Raw genomic sequence first — 19,383 nt, forward strand, 5'->3', positions numbered from 1 at the left:
TGGAAAATCATCACAGGCTTGAAAATGTGTATAGCGTGCTGCACAAAGTGAATTGAGTGACTGAGGTACCTGTACTTTGAAATATTTGCTTGTATTGAATGACTCTGTACCCATCATTTATCTATATTTGCTCAAATTATGTCCAAATCTGACTGAGTGGATTTGTCTGTCCCTGAGTGTAGTGTTTTATTTCAGGGATAGCACTTGAGATTAAATGGGAAGGAAAAAATAATAATTTCTGCTTATAGGAAAGCATACATTGACAGGTATAAAAGAGGCTAAATTCGCATAATATGCCTTCATGAAAACTTACCACACTGTACATTTGAGAAACTTAAACATAGGGTGGTTGAGGATTATATGAAAGTTGTTTAACTTCTAACTGTTCAAACTTGTGTGGTTGCTAGGCTTCTTTGAGGTTGCCCTGGTAACAGTGGAGCTGCTGGAATCTTCCTGGCCACGCGGGGGAGCTGTCCTGTATGTGCAGAGCTCACCGCTGGTGGAAGAGCTACTCCGTTGCTACGTCACCACATTTCACCGAATGCTTTAAAACAGCTTGGAAAAGCCTAGAAGTTCATCCTGAGAAGCTTCCAGAAACAGGTAAGTTAAACGAAAAAGGGCTTTAACTTCGCATAGGGTTAGGTTAGGTTGCAGAACAGAATAATAAAGATGAGACAGGGGTAGAGAGTTTTACCAGTGAACCTGTTGCGGTTTTTGAATGTATTGATGTGCCGGCTGGCGATAAAGTGGCATCTCTATGTTTAGAGTTAAGATGAGGGATGCTGCTCTCCTACTCACGTCCTGTGTAGTTATGTTTCTCCTCCTGAGCTTCAGCTGCGCTGCCAGACAAGGACAGGACATCAGATGTGGAGGTATCCGTTTGTGTCTTCTTGATCAGTTTTCACAACAAATTCAGAAAACTCCTCATGTTCCTGTGTTCTGCTGCCTGCTCAGCCTGCAGGGCTCTAGTCGATGAGATGGAGTGGGCCATATCCCAGGTAGATCCAAAGAAAATGATCCAGACTGGATCCTTCAGGATCAATCCGGATGGGAGTCAGTCCATCAGAGAGGTAAGGGGGTCATTTCAGAGCAGTACTGTTGTGATCAGGCGGTGCAACTAAAACTATTACCTTGAAGGATTCAGTTAATCAAAAAGTATGTTTGTTTTCTTATCCTATCTAATATTATGTCCGAGCAGACCTCTTTTTGGGCTTAGCCAGACCCTTTGTGGTTAGTTAGATTTTGTGTGTGTGTGTGTGTGTGTGTGTGTGTGTGTGTGTGTGTGTGTGTGTGTGTGTGTGTGTGTGTGTGTGTGTGTGTGTGTGTGTGTGTGTGTGTGTGTGTGTGTGTGTGATCTTTGCTGCAAACAGATTCCCCTGGCACGCTCAGAGGGAAACCTCCTGGATCTGATGGAGAGTGTGTGTGAGAGGATGGAGGACTACGGAGAGCGCACGGATCCGTCCACTAACAGGAAGTCCTACGTCAGGGTCAAGTCTCGGACCGGTGAGGACATGGACCTCTCAGAGGCCGCGTTGGACTCAAGAGTGACATCCAGCTTAAAATTTGCAGTGAGTATAGTTTTCTCTTTTGCCCTCTTGCAAAGTTGAAGAACTTCTACACAAGCTTTTAAACTAATCATGATGTTTATTTACTTTAATTTAGTTGTTCGTTCATTAACAAGAAGACAAATCATGTTGAGACATTCACTAAGAGTTGTGCTCTTATTTTATTACCTTTTTTTCCTGAAGTGTGAAACAATTGTCGAACATCACGAAGATGAAATTATCGAATTCTTCGCTCATGAAACGGACAATGTGAAAGACAAACTCTGCAGTAAAAGGACAGGTATGGTCACCATTTGCTTTGCTCCTCTTTGTGAATTTGAGCCACAGTATGTTTGTGTAATTTCAATTTTTTTTTTTGTTGCTGTTTGTGTGCCTTGCAGACCTCTGTGACCACGCCTTAAACATTCCCCATGATGAGCTTTGATATTCTCTCGTCAGAGCTGCGATCTCTGACACAAACCAAATCTTCTGGTGCTGTAAAGTCTCATGACATTGCCTCAAGATGTAAACAAATCTTTTTGTATAGGATCACAGAGAATTTAGGAGAACTTGCCGTCTAATTATGCTGTGTTGTTCTTGGTTACCGATCCAGTTACTGTATGTTATATATTTGTTTCTTTCATTCCCATCAAACATTCCTCATTAAACTCAAACTGTGAACAATAGGAATTAATGTTTAGTGTCATGTTGGAAATTTGAAATGGCACTTAAAGTTCATTTATCAGTCCAGATTTATAGCGTTAATTTGAGGCTTTCCTGACTTGTTTTTCTTTAGTCTATTAAGTCAATCTAAAGATTGACTTTAATCTGAGATTGACTTTAAAAACTTTACAAATAAATTTTATTTAAGTGAAGTTAGGTTTTCCATGGCAAATATTTCTTGAGTAATCCTGACGTTTTGAAAAGTACCTCCCCAACAACTGCACAATTTGATTGTAACAACTACCACAATTCAATTACATGGTGCACAGACTGCATACACCCTTCTGTTTTACAGAAGGATCTATGAATCCACCAACATATACCTACACTTTATGCTCATGTTTAGCAAATTTCTATAAATTTTGATGTGGTAGTTTTTGCACAACCTGGATTACAAACGTCTAGCATTAGAAGAAAACCTTCATGTCTGTAAGCCAGACTTTCTTCAATCCCAAGAGTATGTCCATGTTTCAGTTTCAGCTTTTTCACTATAAAAACTAATAAACAGATGATTTAAAAAAAAATAAAAAATTTCATCAAGACTGTTGAGTCTGTTTACATCTGAGTGTGAACATTTGTGTTAAGATTTCTGGCTCTGAGTGACCTTATGTTTAATTGTCTTAATTCACCTACACATTTTTGCTTCAATAAAGCAAAAAGGTGTTAAGTAGTTTGGGTAATTGTAGCCACAAAAAATCTAGAAAGTGGCTTTTTATTTTATTTTTTTCTTTTACGTACATTACATATTGTGTTGTAATTTTTTGATTAGGACATAAAAACATGTAATATTTATAGGATTAATTTAAGTATGGTCATGTGAATATTTAAGTTTAGTTCCTCTGTCAGCATAATTACACCAAACTCTTGTTACATCAATAGAGTGATCTGTGTTATGACGCTATGCTGATGCTGAATGAGCAAAAATTACATTCTGGCTTTTATTTTAAAAAAACCCAAAAAAAAACAGTTTCACAAGTGACTTGAAATTTCCACATTTGTATGAATTTCAGAATCTCTTTTCCCTTCAAATATATTTCTATGACCTCAACATGAGTTCAGCCTTTATTTCTAGACTCAAGACATAAATAATCTGAATCATCTCATAAACATCTCATTCTCCGCACTGAAACCTAAGCAAACATTCTACTTATTTTCTGTTTTTATCACTCAGCTATAAAACCTCTAAAATAACTGACAGTATGGATAAAATAAAGATATTGTACAGTGACTTGCAAAAATATCCTCACTCCTTGAAATATTTACACCTAAAATGTTATGCATAACTGTGTGGTATAAAATAAAGAAATTGCAAATTCGAAGGAAATTGATGCTTGGAATTGCTAGTTTTAAGTTTAGGATTGTTGTAAACCTTAGCTCTACTCTCAAGTATTTTGCTTTTCTGAATAGGTTTGCTTCCTTGTATTTACCTTGATGGGTTTTCCAGTCAACGTTGACCATTTCAATGTTCCTATTGAAGGAAAATCCCCCCCACAGCATGATGCCCCCACCATCTTATTTTACCATTGGTATGGTGTGTTCAGAGAGACAGGGAGTCTTTCTCAGCAACTACAAGTACAGTTTAGATGTTGACCAAAAAGTTAATGTTCTCTAAGAAACCTCAGAACAGCTGGATCCTACTGAGATTAAATTACACACTTGTTCACTAATAAAGTGACTTCTGGTGGCAATTTTATGGATTTTATTTAGGGATATCAGAGTATGCATGTGTATATAAAATGTATTTGTCATGCACTTGACATGCAGACACATGCCAGATTTGTTTTTATTTGTAAAACAACTTAAAACCACATGTCTTTATCCTCCCATTTCTCAGTTTTGCTTAGCTTAGGGGTTTAGTAGATAAGGCCCAATAAAACACACTGAGGTTGTTGGTTGTAATGCTACCAAATATGAAGTTTAAGGGGTCAGAATACGTTTGCAAGGCACTGTTTGTTAGATATCTTGTTAGTCTAACTCAACTAACTCACTGACCTCTTGATCTACCTCCACTGGACTCTCTTCACTAGAACCACAAATGTTGTCCTCTTCTTCTTCACTTTCTTCCAGTTGGATTTCATCTTTTTCTTCACTGGAGCATCTTAGCTCCTGGTTGACAGTGTCATACTCCTCTTTCACCTCACCAGAGAGTGTTGTTTTTTCAATCCCTAAAGTAACGGTGTCTTCAGACACGTGGCTGCTGCAGGACGTAGTGTCTTCTTCAGCATGTCCCTCTGGGTCTTTGTCATACTGGTCCGCCTGACCAGTCTCAGTGCTGTGCTTTAAAACTGCCTGCAGCTCGTCAGAGAAGTTCTTCTCAGACTTTGTGTCTGCCACCACATCTAGACAACTCAGATCCCACTGTTCACTAACTTCCTCCTCTTCGCTCTCGGAGTCAGGTGCTGTGTGCTTCCTGATGCGACTTACCACATCCAACAGGGACTTAGGATACTGAGATGCTCTCTTTTGTGCAGAAGATGGAGAGAACTTTGGAGAAACGTCTTCCTCTTGGGAAAGAAAAGTTTTCAACTGGCTGGATTCTTCGCAGGAATCCAGATAAAAAGAATTAGAGGGATTTCCCACAATGTCTGGAGCAGCAGTGATGTTGATGCTTAGAGGACACCCAGTTATTTCAGTTTTGGAGAGAGGAGTATGGTCTCTGTCAGAATCTTGTGGAGAAGATGAAATATCAGAGGTTAGGAGCTTGTTTAAGACCTCACCAGATGAAGGACAGGTATCGTCAGGGCATTCATCTTGTGAGTTTTGCAAGTTGTTTAGTTGGGTTTGAGTGAATTCATCTCTCTCATTGCTTGTTTCTTTCAACGGACTTTCAGTCAGATCTGGATTTAGAGTCACATCTTTTTCTGTCTTGCACAAAACATTTTCCTCCAAATCAGACTTTGGTAAGCCGTAATCTTCTGATTCACAATTTCTTGGATTTTCTTCATTGTCTTCTGCATGAACTGTAGGATCAGAGAAATTACTGTCGGCTAGTTGAAGATCCTGGTCCTTGTTTGCATAAGTGGCACCTTCAGTTTGGGTTGGAATGTTTAGATCTTCATATTTTGCTTCAGCTCTAGATGAATCATTCTCAGCTGTTTGCTCCTTCTCAGTGACACAAAAAGTGTTGTCACATTGGTGATTGTGTAGATGTGGCAAAACTTTTTTCATTTCTGTGGCCAAGGACACGTTTTCAGCAGAGTCTGACATCTCATCCCCACTATGCTTAGGCTCGGCACCACTCTCCACATCCGCTTCTAGCAATACTTCCAGAGGAGGAGGGCTTGGGAGTTGCTCTTCACTGAGAGTGGAGCTTAAAGGAGAATCGGGTGATTCTGGGAAAAGAGGAGGTGAGGCATCAGAGTGAGGAGTTGGGTCAGCACTTTGTGCATCCGGTTCAGAATCAGCACCTTCCTGTATGCTTGAATCTGAAGAAACTGAATAAGTATTGCTGAGCTCAACGAGGTGCTCTTCGTTTTCACTTTCGCCACACGTAAATTCACCCCCTCTTTCTTTGTTCAATTCATTTTTGGTTGAAGTATTGTTTGTTTCAAGTTGGGACTCGGTGTTTTCATCTTCAGCCACGTTGTTGGCTGGTTGTTGAGATGCTGCAAAATCTTTATCATCTTCACTTGTTGGCAGCTTTCTACTGTAATCTTTGTCCACTAGGAGAACCTCTGCTGTATCCTCTAGAGTTTGCCCTGAATCAGGTGGTTCAGCCTCCTCACTCTGCTCCTCCTTGCACAGATCAATCGGTAGTTCTTCATCATCGGTTTGCTGTTCATCATCATGCAGAGGTATTCCAAGGATTCTTTCAGCACGCTTCTCCAACATTTCCCTTTCAGAAACCAAAGGTGACTGCACACCAGAGGGGGAATTGCCACTCTCTTTGTCTTCCTGTTTCTTCAAAAGTATTGGATCCAGGTCAGCTTCAGGGTCTTCATACCTTTGCAAGGCCTCATTGCTCGGATCAGTTGCAACATCTAGATAAACCTGAGAGTTGGATTCAGATGTTCTGCTTTCATCATGTGCTGTGGAGTCTAAATAGTAAACTTGCTCCTTCTTTGGTGAAGGAATCACCTCCACTTTGACAACAACACAGCTGGTGTCTGTCACCAGTAGCCCTTTCATATCCTCAGCGATGTCTAGTTTCTTCTTTTCAAAGACCATTGATTGACATCTTACGTCCCCACCTTCATCTTGGTTCAAGATGCTTCCTTTTGTCTCTTTCAAACAGTTTGTGTTGAAGCTCTCAGTTTCTGCCTTGGTACTGGAACTAGGCTCCCTCCATAAAGGATATCTGGTCAACACAGGCTCCACAGACTGAGATACAAATCCAGATTTTTCCAGGAAAACATTGTTGTTTGCTAGGTCATCTTTAGGCATAACCTTTTCCTTGCATTCGGGGGTCTTTTTATCTGACTGCTCTGTTGGTGTGTGTGCTCTGAAGTCCACGTCATCAGCGATCTTGTTCACTTGGTTGCCAACCTGTCTGTCTTTTGAAAGCTCTCCCATTTCTGTGCTTTGGACGCTTGTTTGGGAGGTACAGACTGGTAAAGATGTGGTTTCAGAGGGGCTAGCTATTCGAGACACAAGGCAGAATATTGTCATCCCTCCTGTCTTTTTCTTTAGTCTGAACTTCCTTCCTTCTATGACCTTACAGATTTCTTCCTTCTCCATGTCTGACTTCTGAACTGCTTGTGGTTCTTCATCCAGTATACCTTCAGGTTTCTGCACATCAATAGAACCGACTCCTTGTAAAGCATCACTCTCATGTTTGCTGAACTCTAGTTCCTCCAGTCCAGGGCAGATTTTACTTGCATCTTTCTCGACTTTCCTCTTGGTTTCCAAATCTAAAGGGACATCTGACTTTCTGAGAGTTGGCTGTGACCAGTCGGCTTGCTTCTTCCCAACCAGCCGCCTGCCAAAATCACAATGGTGCATCACAGGTGGACTTTTGTGTGGCCTGTTGTAGGGAGGAGGTCCAATATATCCAGGAGGTTTGTCCAGTACCCTTGATTGGTATTCAGTGCTTCCCTCCATGTGGGCTGTGGGACAAAGAGGTCCTGCTTTGTCCCACAGCACATGCGCTCTGCTGCTTCGATTTAGCTGGTTGTATTGTAGCTGAACTTCAGGATGTGTCAAAAGTTTTTCTCTATCTGACTGGCCTTGGACGGCCTCTCGTAACTCTGCTTCTAAGCGTCTCCTCCTTGGCAGCGAGTGACTGTACCGGGCTGCCCAGGCCTCCAGCTCGCGATAGCTGCTGTCGGTCCTCTTAGCAGAAACATCTCTGTTGTAACGGGAAGGCTGACTCTGGTCCCACCGCTTTGGCCATGTGTCTCTCAGAAATCCTCTGTCGTAGTCCCTTGCAGCTCCATGAGGCGCCCACTCTTTGTCTCTGGGGTTGTGTTGCCGATACTCCCCCAGGTCCTGGTGGCGCTGTTCATGACGGTGTAAAATGAAGGGAAAGTTTGGGGAAGAGGAGTCGGGCGGCTCTCGGTCGGTCCAGTTGGTATATCCCTGTAGAGCTCCTCCTGCTCTTGATCCTGGTACCGTCCAGTCACTGCACTCCCTTCCCTGATCCTGCTGCTCTCCATAGCACAGTGTGTTATAGGTCGCCTGCCGTCTCTCATGATAGCTGTGAGTAAAATGGTGAAAAAATTCAAATTTAATTCAACTTGGACAACATAAAGTTGAAATGTGTTAAATGCATTTTACCTCAAGATTCAGCCAGCTGCAAATCATTTATGACTTAATACTATGCAAAAGAATTCATACATAATAATTCATATTAAATACAACATCCTATATTGGTCAGTTTAAAATGTTTGGAAACGGATTTTACACAACTCTATTCAGTTTCTCAAAAATGTTCAGTTTAAGAGATTAGATTATTGGAGCATGTTTGACAATAAAGTTTTTAAGAGACTTTTTCTAAAAAGTAACACTTTTTTAAGCATTGTCTAACTAAAAGTTTTTATTTTCTTTTTATTTAACTCACTTGTTTGCACAATTTCTCGAAGGAAGAGTCCCAAATCTGGAGTACATCTGTGACTGACCCTGATGGTCCAGCCAAAACTCCATCAGTTGCTGCCAAGCACAGATCTGAAGCGTTACCAAAGAAAACATATTTTAAGGTTCATTTGCTCCAAATTACGCAATTTAAAATAAGCAAATACAGACTGACAAGTATAAAGTAAAATGTTTTATATATTGCATCCCAAACAAGCTTTAACACTTACCTTCAGCTGCTGTTTTCAAAAACCTTAACCAAGCTGTTCCTGAGGTGAGGCGATGAATAATGAAGTCCAAACAGGACAAAGAGTTTTAGGGGATGGTGGCTCTCTGTCCTCCTCCCACTCTTTAAACACACACACCCGCACGCACACACACACACACACACACACACACACACGCAAACAGCTATTAAGGGTCCATCCTCTGCTCATGTGGCAATTTTTAAATAGTAAAATTTTAAGTTTTTTTTAAAAATTAACCAACATTTCCTCTATTATTTATGCTTAAATTTGCCAAAATCGTTATCTTTATCTTAAATTAACATTTCAAATATACTCTTAATTGTCTCAATGATTGTTTGTCTCCCATGTTTCTGAAAATTGATAATAAAAATGCTATTTTAAAGAGGCATTCATTTATTTTTTATTTGTGTTGATAATACACAAAAAAGGTTGTTATATCAGTAAAAATCCTATTAATCTATTGGTATATCTCGTATGTGCAATTTGTTTATTTTTTCATCCCTTCAATAGTTGCTATAGTAATGAGGTATTATAAGAATGAAGCATCAACAAAAAAAAGTGATTAGAGTTTTTTGGGACGGTCGCGTGGGAGGCGCTGGGCCGGCGAGCAGATAGAGATCTGTTGTTTTGTTATGTGAATTGTAGCTTAGGGAGTGACCGGCTGCAGTCGGGTCGTCTCCCTTTCTTTGAAACTCTCCAGCGTAACAAACAGGCTTTCCTTTCCTGAACAGAAAAGCTGCACATCAGCAGAGTGCAGGGCAGAGGGGATGAAGGGCCGACAGGCGGCTGCAGGGGAGGGACATCTGTTGATGTCTGACAGCACAGTTTGGGAGGAGAGCAACTTTGTGTTGATGTTTTCTAATAACTTATTAGAAATAATGCTGCTAAGAATGTTGGTGTCTGTGTTAAAAATTGTGTTATTGCACGTATGCATTAATTAGGCGGTTGTTACAAAATGCAAAACAAACTCATGAGTACTGAAAAGCTTCTGGATCTGTAAAGTGACTTTATATATTCCAAGAGGTAAAGATTAAAGTTACTTTTTATTTAAAAGAACATTTGCAGCAAAGTTTGGTTGAAAATTGTAGAGAAATTAAACATTAAGACTTAAGTTAAAAACCAACAGCTTCCATAAGTTTCAGGTTCAATAATACTTGCAAGCACATAAAAACAATAATGTTTTCTGTAACAAATCCTTTCTTTAAAGGACAAACCCAGACATGAATACAATTTTTTTGTTGCTTTTACTCTGTTGTAAACAAAAACTGTTTTCTGTCCAGTCTCTTATTAAGCTCTTCCTCTTGTTACTCCTCTGCTCTCTTGGACGCACAGTAAATATTATTATTTTGATTGTCATCGCGAAGCACAAGCTCCACATCAAATCTGCTGCGCAGGTGCTCCTCGTAGAAACTCTGAGTCCGGTGCTCTCTGCGCATTTTGGACGAGAGATACACCACGGCCCCGTTTTTGCACAAATGAGCCAGCGTCTCCACCAGCAGAGGGTACGTCTCTGGCAGGTAGACGATGTCCGCACAGAGCACCAGATCCCAGTCGGAGGGGAAGGCAAGGTGGTCCTCCCCCCAGCACAGAGGGAGGACAGCGGGAGGGGCAGAAGGCCAGCCGGCAGGGGGAACGTTGGCAGAGACGTTCGCCTGAAGCTGTGGCAGAGCCAGAGGGAGGTCTGTGACGGTCACCTCTGCACCTGGAAGACAACACAGCGTCATGTGACGCAGGTGAAAACTCAAAATGGGATGAGTCTGAAGACATCCAGAAAGTCTCAGAACTTGTCTTGATTGCCGTTTAGGTTGCGAAACACAAGAAGTGCTTAAGTTATAACAGACTGATGAGCAATGAAGCAAATAAAAATGAATGTGAAGAGATTTTTCTGCAATGCGTTGGACATGAGATTTTAACATAGCAGATCACCAAGGCAAGTTACACTGAAATCAAAGGATAGTTCAATATTAAGTAGATTGTAGTGACCGTGGAGGTGAGATGTGAAACAGATCTGCAGATTTGTTATATTTCTGGGACCATTCATTAAAACTCTGCTTGCCAATCATATATTTGCAAAAAGACAAAAGAAAAGACAGAAGAAGAAGCAAGCTAGTTTCTTAATCACAATTGATATTGTTATTGCAGTATCCAGCAAAAATATTTCATGTTTTCCTAAAATCATGCAGCCATTTTTTATTTGCATGAAAGCCACTTTGTTGGACTTCACTGTAATACACTGCCATCTAGTGGGCAGATAGTAAAAGTTCTCTAAAGAGATTCAAATCCACTTGGCCTGAGTCATGAATTGACTGATAAACTCATGAACACATGAATGAATGAGATGATGAATGCATGAATGAAATATAATGAATGAATGGACTGATGAATAAATAAACGAATATATGCATCGACTCCAGGATGGACTAATTAATAAAACGAATGAGTACATAAAGCACTTTGTCTGAATGAATGAATGAATGAATGAATGAATGAATGAATGAATGAATGAATGAATGAATGAATTCTAACCTACCCAGACGAGCAGCCAAAATACCGACCACCCCGGTTCCTGCTCCCAGCTCTATGACGCGCCTTCCTCTGAACTCCACAGACTGATCCTCAAAGTAGCAGCATAAATGCAGCGCCTGTGGACCCAGTCACGCAGTTACCATGCAACTTCTCTAACCCAGTCATCACAGAAAGCTTTGGTTTAATGTCATCCGCTCTTACAGCTTCCCAGACAGGAGCAGCCACGCCGAGGTTGGCCCCGAAAAGCTGCTCTATGCGGAGTTCTTCGCCCATCAGCCTGTACACCGTCTCCTGCGAAAACGTTTCAGTGGACAGGCAGTCATCGTCGACAGGGAACGGGTCGTCTTCATCCTCAGCACAAATCATGATTTATGATTAATAAACTGCGATTTTCACGATTCAAGAGCTACCATTTCCACTGTGGAAGACGAAAGTAGAAATCTTCCAGGTCAAATTAACGAGTACGGTTGTTTCCGAGGAGCTCTCAAAAATTATTGTTAAAATTGGGAGTTTATTTATATTTTAAGTAAATGTTCAATTCATTACAATTCAATTTGCAAAAGAAAAAAATAAAAAGTTAACTTAAAAGGAGATAAAGCTTCAAGCATGTATTAAGACAACGCTCAGCTTTTACTTTGAAAGGATTTAAAGATCCTTTTAGTTTCCGGGTAAAAAAAGGGACAAAACACCGGTGTTTTGTCAGCATACGTTATCAGATCACCATACGCGCAGCACAAACTGACGGCTATATTTGACAGGCACTTGTCTGACAGATATAGCTGTGGTTACCATTTGGTTTTATTTAATCAGCAACATAGCGCCATAACGTTGAAGTTGGATCGTCATACACTGTGTTATAAGCAGCTGTATGACATCCTGACTTACCAGTTAACCAGTCAGACCATCATCAAGGAATCTGAAAGAACAGAAGGCTAACGTAAAGTATTACGTTCGACGTTATTACGGAACTGCCAAAAGTTATTGTACCTTATGGTTGTCCCTTCACATCTGCCTATTTATGGCGTATCGTTTAAAATCGGATTTGCCTTTGATCACGTCATGAACTATGACGTCTTGTCACCAAGCGACACGCAAAGGCCAAAGCCTTTAATACGTCATAGTCACTGACTTAATGTAACCAAGTGTAGTTAGAATTTACTTCATTTCTGTTGGACACTACTCCCAGAAAACTTTAGCAACAAATTGCTGTCTTAGGACAAAAAGAAACAGCAGAAAAACAAGAAGCAACTTAGAAAGACAGCATAACTTTGATAGAAAATTCTGGATGATGGATACTGAAACTTCTCAATCGGAAACATCAAGCTGCTCTAACATCACACGCTTTGATATTTTCATGGAAAACCAGGAGCTTTCTAGAATTGATTTTGACAATATCAGTGCAGAGCTCAACGCATTGCTCGATAGACTCAGAAGGGCTTATGAATCTGAAGAGAGTTTAGATAGAAGAGTTCACAAAATGACAGCTTCTCTCGAAACTCAGAGACTTGCCCAAAAACTGACTCGCAAGATCTACTTTCATCTAAGGTACCGTGATAAAAACGAGCTGCCTGTTTCTCCTGTTCCTTCTGTCGTTAATCGTCTGCTTCCCTCTTGCAGCTCTGATGTGGCAAAAACAGATGAGGATCTGAAAAAGGTAAGCTCTTCAGAAAAACTGTACACAGTTGCGAGGAAAACGACTGAAACATTTTTCAAGAGACTTTTTCAGAGGATGTTGAAGTCGCCAGACACTTTTGAAAACCAAGAACTAGACACTGCCTTCAAAGAATTACAAAATGAGGTTTCACATATTTCCATCCCTCCAGAGATCCAAAGCGTAGCATCTGTCACTGAAGATGACCAGTTAAAACAATCTCCTAGAACCTTGTTCAAGTCCTCCATGGAAGAACAAGATGCCACAAATGCGGCAGAACAACATCCTAGTCCAGTAACTTGTGGTGTGCTAGACACTTTTGAAAACCAAAACGTGCGCACTCCCTTGGAAGGATTACAAGATGAGGTTTTAAATATTTTCATCCCTCCAGAGACCCAAAACTTAGAATCAACTGACATTGAAGAAGGCCAGTTAAAATCATCTCTCCCACAACAGATGAAGTCCTTAATGGAAAATGCGGCAGGTCTACATCCTAATCCAGTAACTTGTAATGTGGCAGACATTTTTGAAAACCAAGATGTGTATGCTATCGTTAAAAAATTACAAAGTGAGTTTTCAGATGCTCCCATCTCTCCCGAGACCCAAAGCTCAGAATCAGCTGTCATTGACAATGACCTGATAAAATCATTTCCTCAGAAAGTGGCTAACTCCTTAACGGAGAATGTGGCAGGACAACATCCTAATAAAGTAATTTGTAATGTGGCACACACTTTAGAAAACCAAGATGTATGTGCTGTCCTCAAAAAATTACAAAGTGAGTTTTCATCTACTTCCAACTCTCCTGACAGTCAGAGCTCAGAATCAACTTTCTTTGACGATGGACAGTTAAACTCATTTCCCCAAAAACTGATTAAATCCTTTGTGGAAAATATGGCAGGACAAAGTCCTGATCCAGTAACTTGTAGTGTGTCAAACACTTTTAAAAACCAGGGGGTGTGCACTGCATTTAAAGAATTACAAAATGAGATTTCACATATTTCCATCCCTACAGACACCCAAAGCTCAGAATCAACAGACATTGATGACCAGTTAAAATCATTTCCTCAGAAACTGATCAAGTCCTTAATGGAAAATGTGGCAGTACAACATCCTAATCCAGTAACTTGTAATGTGCCAGACACTCTTGAAAACCATGATATACGCACCGCCTTAAACAAATTACAAAGTGAGGTTTCAGATACTTCCATCTCTCCAGAGACACAAAGCTTAGAATCAACTGTCATTCATGATGGAGAGTTAAAATCATTTCCTCAAAAAGTGATTAAGTCCTTAGTGAAAAATGTGGCAGGACAACATCCTAATCCAGTAACTTGTGGTCTGCCAAGCACATTTGCAAACCATGATGTACACACTGCCTTCAAAAAATTACAAAACCATGTTTCAAATATGTCCATCCCTCTAAAGATCAGAAGGTCAGAATCAATTGACAATGATGATGGGCAGTTAAAATCATTTCCTCAAAAAATGATTAAGTCCTTAGTGAAAAAGGTGGAAGGACAACAATTTACTCCAGAACCTTGTACTGCCTCTGTACAAATTCATTCTCAACCTTGTGCTGCTTTTGCACAAGTTCCTGCTCCAGAACTTTCTACTGACTTTGATCATGTTTCTTCTGCAGAGAAATCTACTCCCTTTAAATTCTTTAACAGGCCTACTATTGGAACCATCCATTCAAAGCTCAGCAGCATTGGCCGAAAACATCATCCCAACATTGGGGATCAGGGAACCAGCAAACAACCACCTTATAATCCTGCTACCAAGAGGGACCTTGATAGTGTGCAGACTGGGCTACTAGGAGTAGACCCTACAGCACACACTGAAGTCAGGGCAGGTCAAGAGAAGCAAGAGAAAGGAATACAATGTTTTGAGCACGGCATTGCTCAGGGAGAAGATGATTTGACTGACTGTGAGTTCCATTGCAAAACTTGCAAATCCAGTGTCAAACCCTCTGTGCTTAAGGAGTTTGTCACTGAGGTGTCAGACTTGCTTCAATGCCAAACATGTAAACACGAGATTTACATTATTTCTGCTGTCGTCAATAGACTTTTGGAAAAATACCCCCGTGATTCTGAACGACTGCTGCTGAGGGAACAGTCTGCTGTTCTGAAAAGGCGTCTCTGCATTTACCTGTCAGCTCACTTAGGCATTCAAAAATGCTATGAAATTGATCAGAAACTAAACTCAGATTACTATGCTAAGGTCATAGTTAACAACCTTCTAGGGATCTACGGTTCACCAAGAAAGCTGATCAAAGCCGCAGTTATTCCAGACAGTAACTTTTGCGATGACTTTGCAGCATTTGTTGGATGTGAACTTGTAAAGACAAGAGCATACAAGAAATACAGTTTCCTTAAAAGGATGTTTTCGCCTTTCAAAAAGGCCTTCAATTGGACTTATGATCAGTTCGCTCCAGCCACACAGGTGATGTTAGATCTCAGTTGTTGTGGATATGCTTTTCCAAAAGACAGAGATTATTAGGAGGATAACAAAATAAATCCTCATCTCTATTTTCATTGACTTTTCTCATTTTGGTGGAGGTTTTTTCCTGTAAAAACAGAGTTTTCCCTCTTATGTGATGTTAGATAAAAAAAAACACCTTCCAAAGTAGAAAGACATACATTTTCCTTTGGTTCTGTTCTTAACATAAATTAGCTTGGTTTTTAAAAAGTTGACTTGTGGGTTCACTCCGGGCTTTCTGGCTCCCGAACTTTACTTCAGAACATGTGGTTTTTTGTACATATTGTTAATCTAAACTGTACTTTATTTTTTTCTCTCGCTCTCATTTTCTTTTGTAATTGTAAGTCAGATTTTTTTGTTTTATTATTTTTATTTATTTTTAGTCTGACAAGTAATGACTGTCATTACAACTAAATTATTTTTCTATTCTTTTTTCTCTTCCCCACCATGTTATTGTTATTAGCACTGTAAATCTCTATCACTACTTCTAATATATTATCAGTAATATTTTATTATCATTATTACTATTTCACTGTTCAAAATTATATACACAGACACACACATATACATATATATCCTGTGACTCTGCTGAGGAGTTATGGAGCCCAGGATGTTTCGATAGCGGCTTTAAGCTCATCCAGAGTGTTGGGTCTTGGTCTCTCAACTTTCTCTTCACAGTATCCCACAGATTCTCTATGGGGTTCAGGTCAGGAGAGTTGGCAGGCCAATTGAGCAAAGTAACACCATAGTCAGTAATACCAGTGGTTTTGGCACTGTGAGCAGGTGCCAGGTTGTGCTGAAAAATGAAATCTTCATCTCCATAAAGCTTTTCAGCAGATGGAAGCATGAAGTGCTTCAAAATCTCCTGAATGCTGCTGCATTGACCCTGCCCTTGATAAAACACAGTGAACCAACACCAGCAGCTGACATGGCTCCCCAGACCATCACTGACTGTGGGTACTGGACACTGAACTTCTGGCATTTTGGCATTTCCTTCTCCCCAGTCTTCCTCCAGATTCTGGCACCTTGATTTCCGAATGACATGCAAAATTTGCTTTCATCCGAAAAAAGTACTTTGGACCACTGAGCAACAGTCCAGTGCAGCTTCTCTGTAGCCCAGGTCAGGCGCTTCTGCTGCTGTTTCTGGTTCAAAAGTGGCTTGACCTTTGACCTGGGGAATGCAGCACCTGTAGCCCATTTCCTGCACACGCCTGTGCACGGTGGCTCTGGATGTTTCTACTTCAGACTCAGTCCACTGCTTCCGCAGGTCCCCCAAGGTCTGGAATCAGCCTTTCTCCACAATCTTCCTCAGGGTTCGGTCACCTCTTCTCATTGTGCAGCGTTTTATGCCACACTTTTTCCTTCCCACTGAGGTGCCTTGATACAGCACTCTGGGAACAGCCTATTAATTCAGAAATGTCTTTCTGTGTCTTACCCTCTTGCTTGAGGGCATTAATGATGGCCTTCTGGACAGCAGTCAGGTCGGCAGTCTTACCCATGATTACGGTTTTGAGTAATGAACCAGGCTGGGAGTTTTTAAAAGCCTCTGGAATCTTTTGCAGGTGTTTAGAGTTACTTCGTTGATTCAGATGATGAGGTTCATTGCTCGTTCAGAGAACTTTTTCATGATATGCAAATTTTTTGAGACAGGGATTTTGGGTTTTCATGAGCTGTATGCCAAAATCATCAGTATTAAAACAGTAAAAGACCTTAAATATTTCAGTTTGTGTGCAATGAATCTAAAATATGTGACAGTTTAATTGTTATCATTATGGAAAATAATGAACTTTATCACAATATGCTAATGTTTTGAGAAGGACCTGTATATGTGTGTATATATTTGTCCTCATTTTCTTTGATAATTATATTACTTTGCTATGTAACTTTTCATGGATACGATTTCTTTAAATTATTATTATATTTTACTTTCTGTTTGTCAATTACCATAATTACTGTCATTATGACCACTAAATTATTTTGTTGTTCTTTTTTACCTCTTGGTTTTTAAAAAATATTCATTATTATTATTATTATTATTATTATTATTATTATTATTATTATTATTATTATTATTATTATTATTATTATATCCTTTTCTTCTTTCTCTCTCTCTTTTACTTTTACCTTGGATTCCCCAAAATGGTTTTCTTCCAGCTAGTTTGTTATATTGCTCTCTCCTTATAACAATCTGTGTGCAGCCTATATATCGAAACGGCCCCTGTGTAAGCGTGAAAGAGAGAACTTCCGGGTCAAGTCACTTGTCTCATAAAAAACAAACAAAATCGTAATTGAACAGTCGTTATTTGTCTTTTCTATTTTCGATTTGTGCACAAAATCGGAAATCGGATAACGGTTACACGGACTGGTTAGGTTCGGTTCGTTATCTGATTTCTTGCTTTGGTTTAATAAACGAAAAAAAAGCGTGTCTGATTTTTTTTCTTTTCTTTTTTTTCCCCCCCAAACAAATAAACTAGCTCCCTGAATACACATGGTGCTCGACGGACACCTTGCTCCCTGCTCTGTGACGAGCCTTCCTCTGAGCTCCTCGGTCCGTTACTCAGTAGCGGCATAAATGCAGCGCCTGCCAGCTGCTAATGTTTGCAATATTTGGAAGCGTGAACAACACGGACACAGTTTTAGCAACGTCTGTAGTTTTAGGCGCTGCTAAACCTACAGCAACGGTAAAACCGGGAAAGGAATCCAGGCGAAGGGGAGAAAGCCCAGACTGTGCTGTAAACGAGATTTTTTTTCTCTCGAGCAACTGCAAAGGAAAGCACTGAAGGCAATGGTCAGGCTAACGTAATACTACCCTCTTCGAAGTTATTACGTCACTCCCACTCCCTTATTGTTGTCCTTTCACGTTAGCCTATTTTTGGCGTATTTTTCAAAATCGGATTTGCCTTTGATCACGTCGTGAACTATGACGTCTTGTCATCAAGCGACAAGCAAAGGCCAGAAGTCTTTAATACGTCATAGTCATTGGCTTAACGTAACCAACTCTAATTCTAATTTACTTCATTTCTGTTGGAAACTTCTCCCAGAAAACTTCAGCAACAATCTACTGTTTTAAGACAAAAAAACAGTAGAAAAATAGCAAAGTTGGAAACTTAGGATAGCTTCGATAGAGAACTAAGGTAAGAAAATGAAGCGGATAATTCAAAAGTGCTCTGAGGATCAGCTAGACACTTTCGAAAACCAACAGGTGCACGCTGCATTCAAAGAATTACAGAACGAGGTTTCACAAATTGCCATTTCTCCAGAGACCCGAAGCTTAGGATCAACCGACACTGAAGAAAGCCAGTCAAAATCATTTCCTCTGAAACGGATGAAGTCGTCAGTGGGAAATTCAGCAGGACAACATCCCTATCCAGTAACTTGTAATGTGGCAGAGTCAGGCACTTTTGAAAACCAAGATGTACGCTCTATCCTCAAAAAACTACAAAGTGAGGTTTCAGATGCTTCCAACTCTGCAGAAACCCAAAGCTTAGAATCAGCTGTCATTGAGAATGACCAGTCAAAATCATTTCCTCGAAAAACGATTAAATCCTTAGCGGAAAATATTACAGGACAAGGTCCTAATCCAGTAACTTGTAATGTGCCAGGGACTTTTGAAAACCAAGCGGTACGCACTGCCTTCAAGGAATTGCAAAATCAGACTTCATCTATTTCCATCCCTCCACACACCCAAAACCTAGAATCATCTGTCTTTGATGATGGCCTGTTAATCTCATCTCCAGATAAAGTGATTAAGTCCTTAGCCAAAAATGTAGCAGGACATCGTCCTAATCCAGGTCCTTGTAGTGAGCCAGGTACTTTTGAAAACCAAGAGGTGCGCGCAGCCTTCAAAGAATTACAAAACCATGTCTCAAATATTTCCATCTCTCCACATAACCGAAGCTTAGAATCAGCTGACTTTGAAAAAGGCCAGTTAAAATCATTTCCTGGGAGCGCAATTAAGTCTTTTATAAAAAATATAGCAGGACAACATTTTACTTCAGGCAGACCTCCGACTGCCTCTGTGCAAGTTCCTTCTCCAGAAAATTATACTGCCTCTGTGCAGGTTCCTTCTCCAGAAACTGAACCCTTTACACAATTTCCTTCTCCAGAACTTTCTACTGGCTTTGATCATGTTTCTTCTGCAGAGAAGTCTACTCCCTTTAAATTCTTTAAGAGGCCTGCTATTGGAACCATCCATTCAAAGCTC

General features: G+C 40.3%; 2 protein-coding genes across 8 annotated transcripts; one reads left to right on the forward strand and one right to left on the reverse strand.

The window, feature by feature from the left end:
* The first annotated feature begins 451 nt into the window (after positions 1-451).
* Positions 452-2,809, forward strand: cnpy2 (canopy FGF signaling regulator 2). 2 transcript variants are annotated; one of them, XM_017304657.2, is made up of 6 exons: positions 452-600; positions 766-872; positions 955-1,070; positions 1,371-1,568; positions 1,749-1,845; positions 1,946-2,809. In XM_017304657.2, the coding sequence occupies exons 2-6, from the start codon at positions 773-775 to the stop codon at positions 1,987-1,989; spliced, it is 555 nt and encodes a 184-aa protein (XP_017160146.1). In that variant the 5' UTR covers positions 452-600; positions 766-772; the 3' UTR covers positions 1,990-2,809. The 2 variants fall into 2 exon arrangements, with proteins under 2 accessions (XP_017160146.1, XP_008408203.1); XM_008409981.2 differs by lacking the exon at positions 452-600 and having other exon boundaries at positions 758-872.
* A 6,701-nt stretch (positions 2,810-9,510) lies between these two features.
* On the reverse strand, positions 9,511-12,085 carry eef1akmt3 (EEF1A lysine methyltransferase 3). 6 transcript variants are annotated; one of them, XM_008409979.3, is made up of 5 exons: positions 12,038-12,085; positions 11,936-11,966; positions 11,252-11,341; positions 11,055-11,166; positions 9,511-10,226 (listed from the first exon to the last, which is right to left on the reverse strand). In XM_008409979.3, the coding sequence occupies exons 3-5, from the start codon at positions 11,321-11,323 to the stop codon at positions 9,829-9,831; spliced, it is 582 nt and encodes a 193-aa protein (XP_008408201.1). In that variant the 5' UTR covers positions 11,324-11,341; positions 11,936-11,966; positions 12,038-12,085; the 3' UTR covers positions 9,511-9,828. The 6 variants fall into 6 exon arrangements, with proteins under 6 accessions (XP_008408201.1, XP_081463378.1, XP_081463379.1 ...); XM_081607252.1 differs by having other exon boundaries at positions 11,252-11,401; positions 12,038-12,054; XM_081607253.1 differs by lacking the exon at positions 11,936-11,966 and having other exon boundaries at positions 12,038-12,056.
* Positions 12,086-19,383: the final 7,298 nt, after the last annotated feature.

Source organism: Poecilia reticulata, chromosome 5, assembly GCF_904066995.2.
Source record: "Poecilia reticulata chromosome 5, P_reticulata-male-v2, whole genome shotgun sequence".
Taxonomy (NCBI): Eukaryota; Metazoa; Chordata; class Actinopteri; order Cyprinodontiformes; family Poeciliidae; genus Poecilia; species Poecilia reticulata.

Excerpts from the sequence above, each read along its gene's own strand:
- eef1akmt3 (XM_008409975.3), bottom strand. The coding sequence starts at position 11,416 with ATGATTTGTGCTGAGGATGAAGACGACCCGTTCCCTGTCGACGATGAC. Across the intron at positions 11,167-11,251 it reads CTGCTCCTGTCTGGGAAGCT|GCGCTGCATTTATGCTGCTA; the intron begins GTAAGAGCGGAT and ends CTGGGTCCACAG. Across the intron at positions 10,227-11,054 it reads TATTTTGGCTGCTCGTCTGG|GTGCAGAGGTGACCGTCACA; the intron begins GTAGGTTAGAAT and ends GTTGTCTTCCAG.
- cnpy2 (XM_008409981.2), top strand. The coding sequence starts at position 758 with ATGTTTAGAGTTAAGATGAGGGATGCTGCTCTCCTACTCACGTCCTGT. Across the intron at positions 1,071-1,370 it reads GGAGTCAGTCCATCAGAGAG|ATTCCCCTGGCACGCTCAGA; the intron begins GTAAGGGGGTCA and ends TGCTGCAAACAG. Across the intron at positions 1,846-1,945 it reads ACTCTGCAGTAAAAGGACAG|ACCTCTGTGACCACGCCTTA; the intron begins GTATGGTCACCA and ends TGTGCCTTGCAG.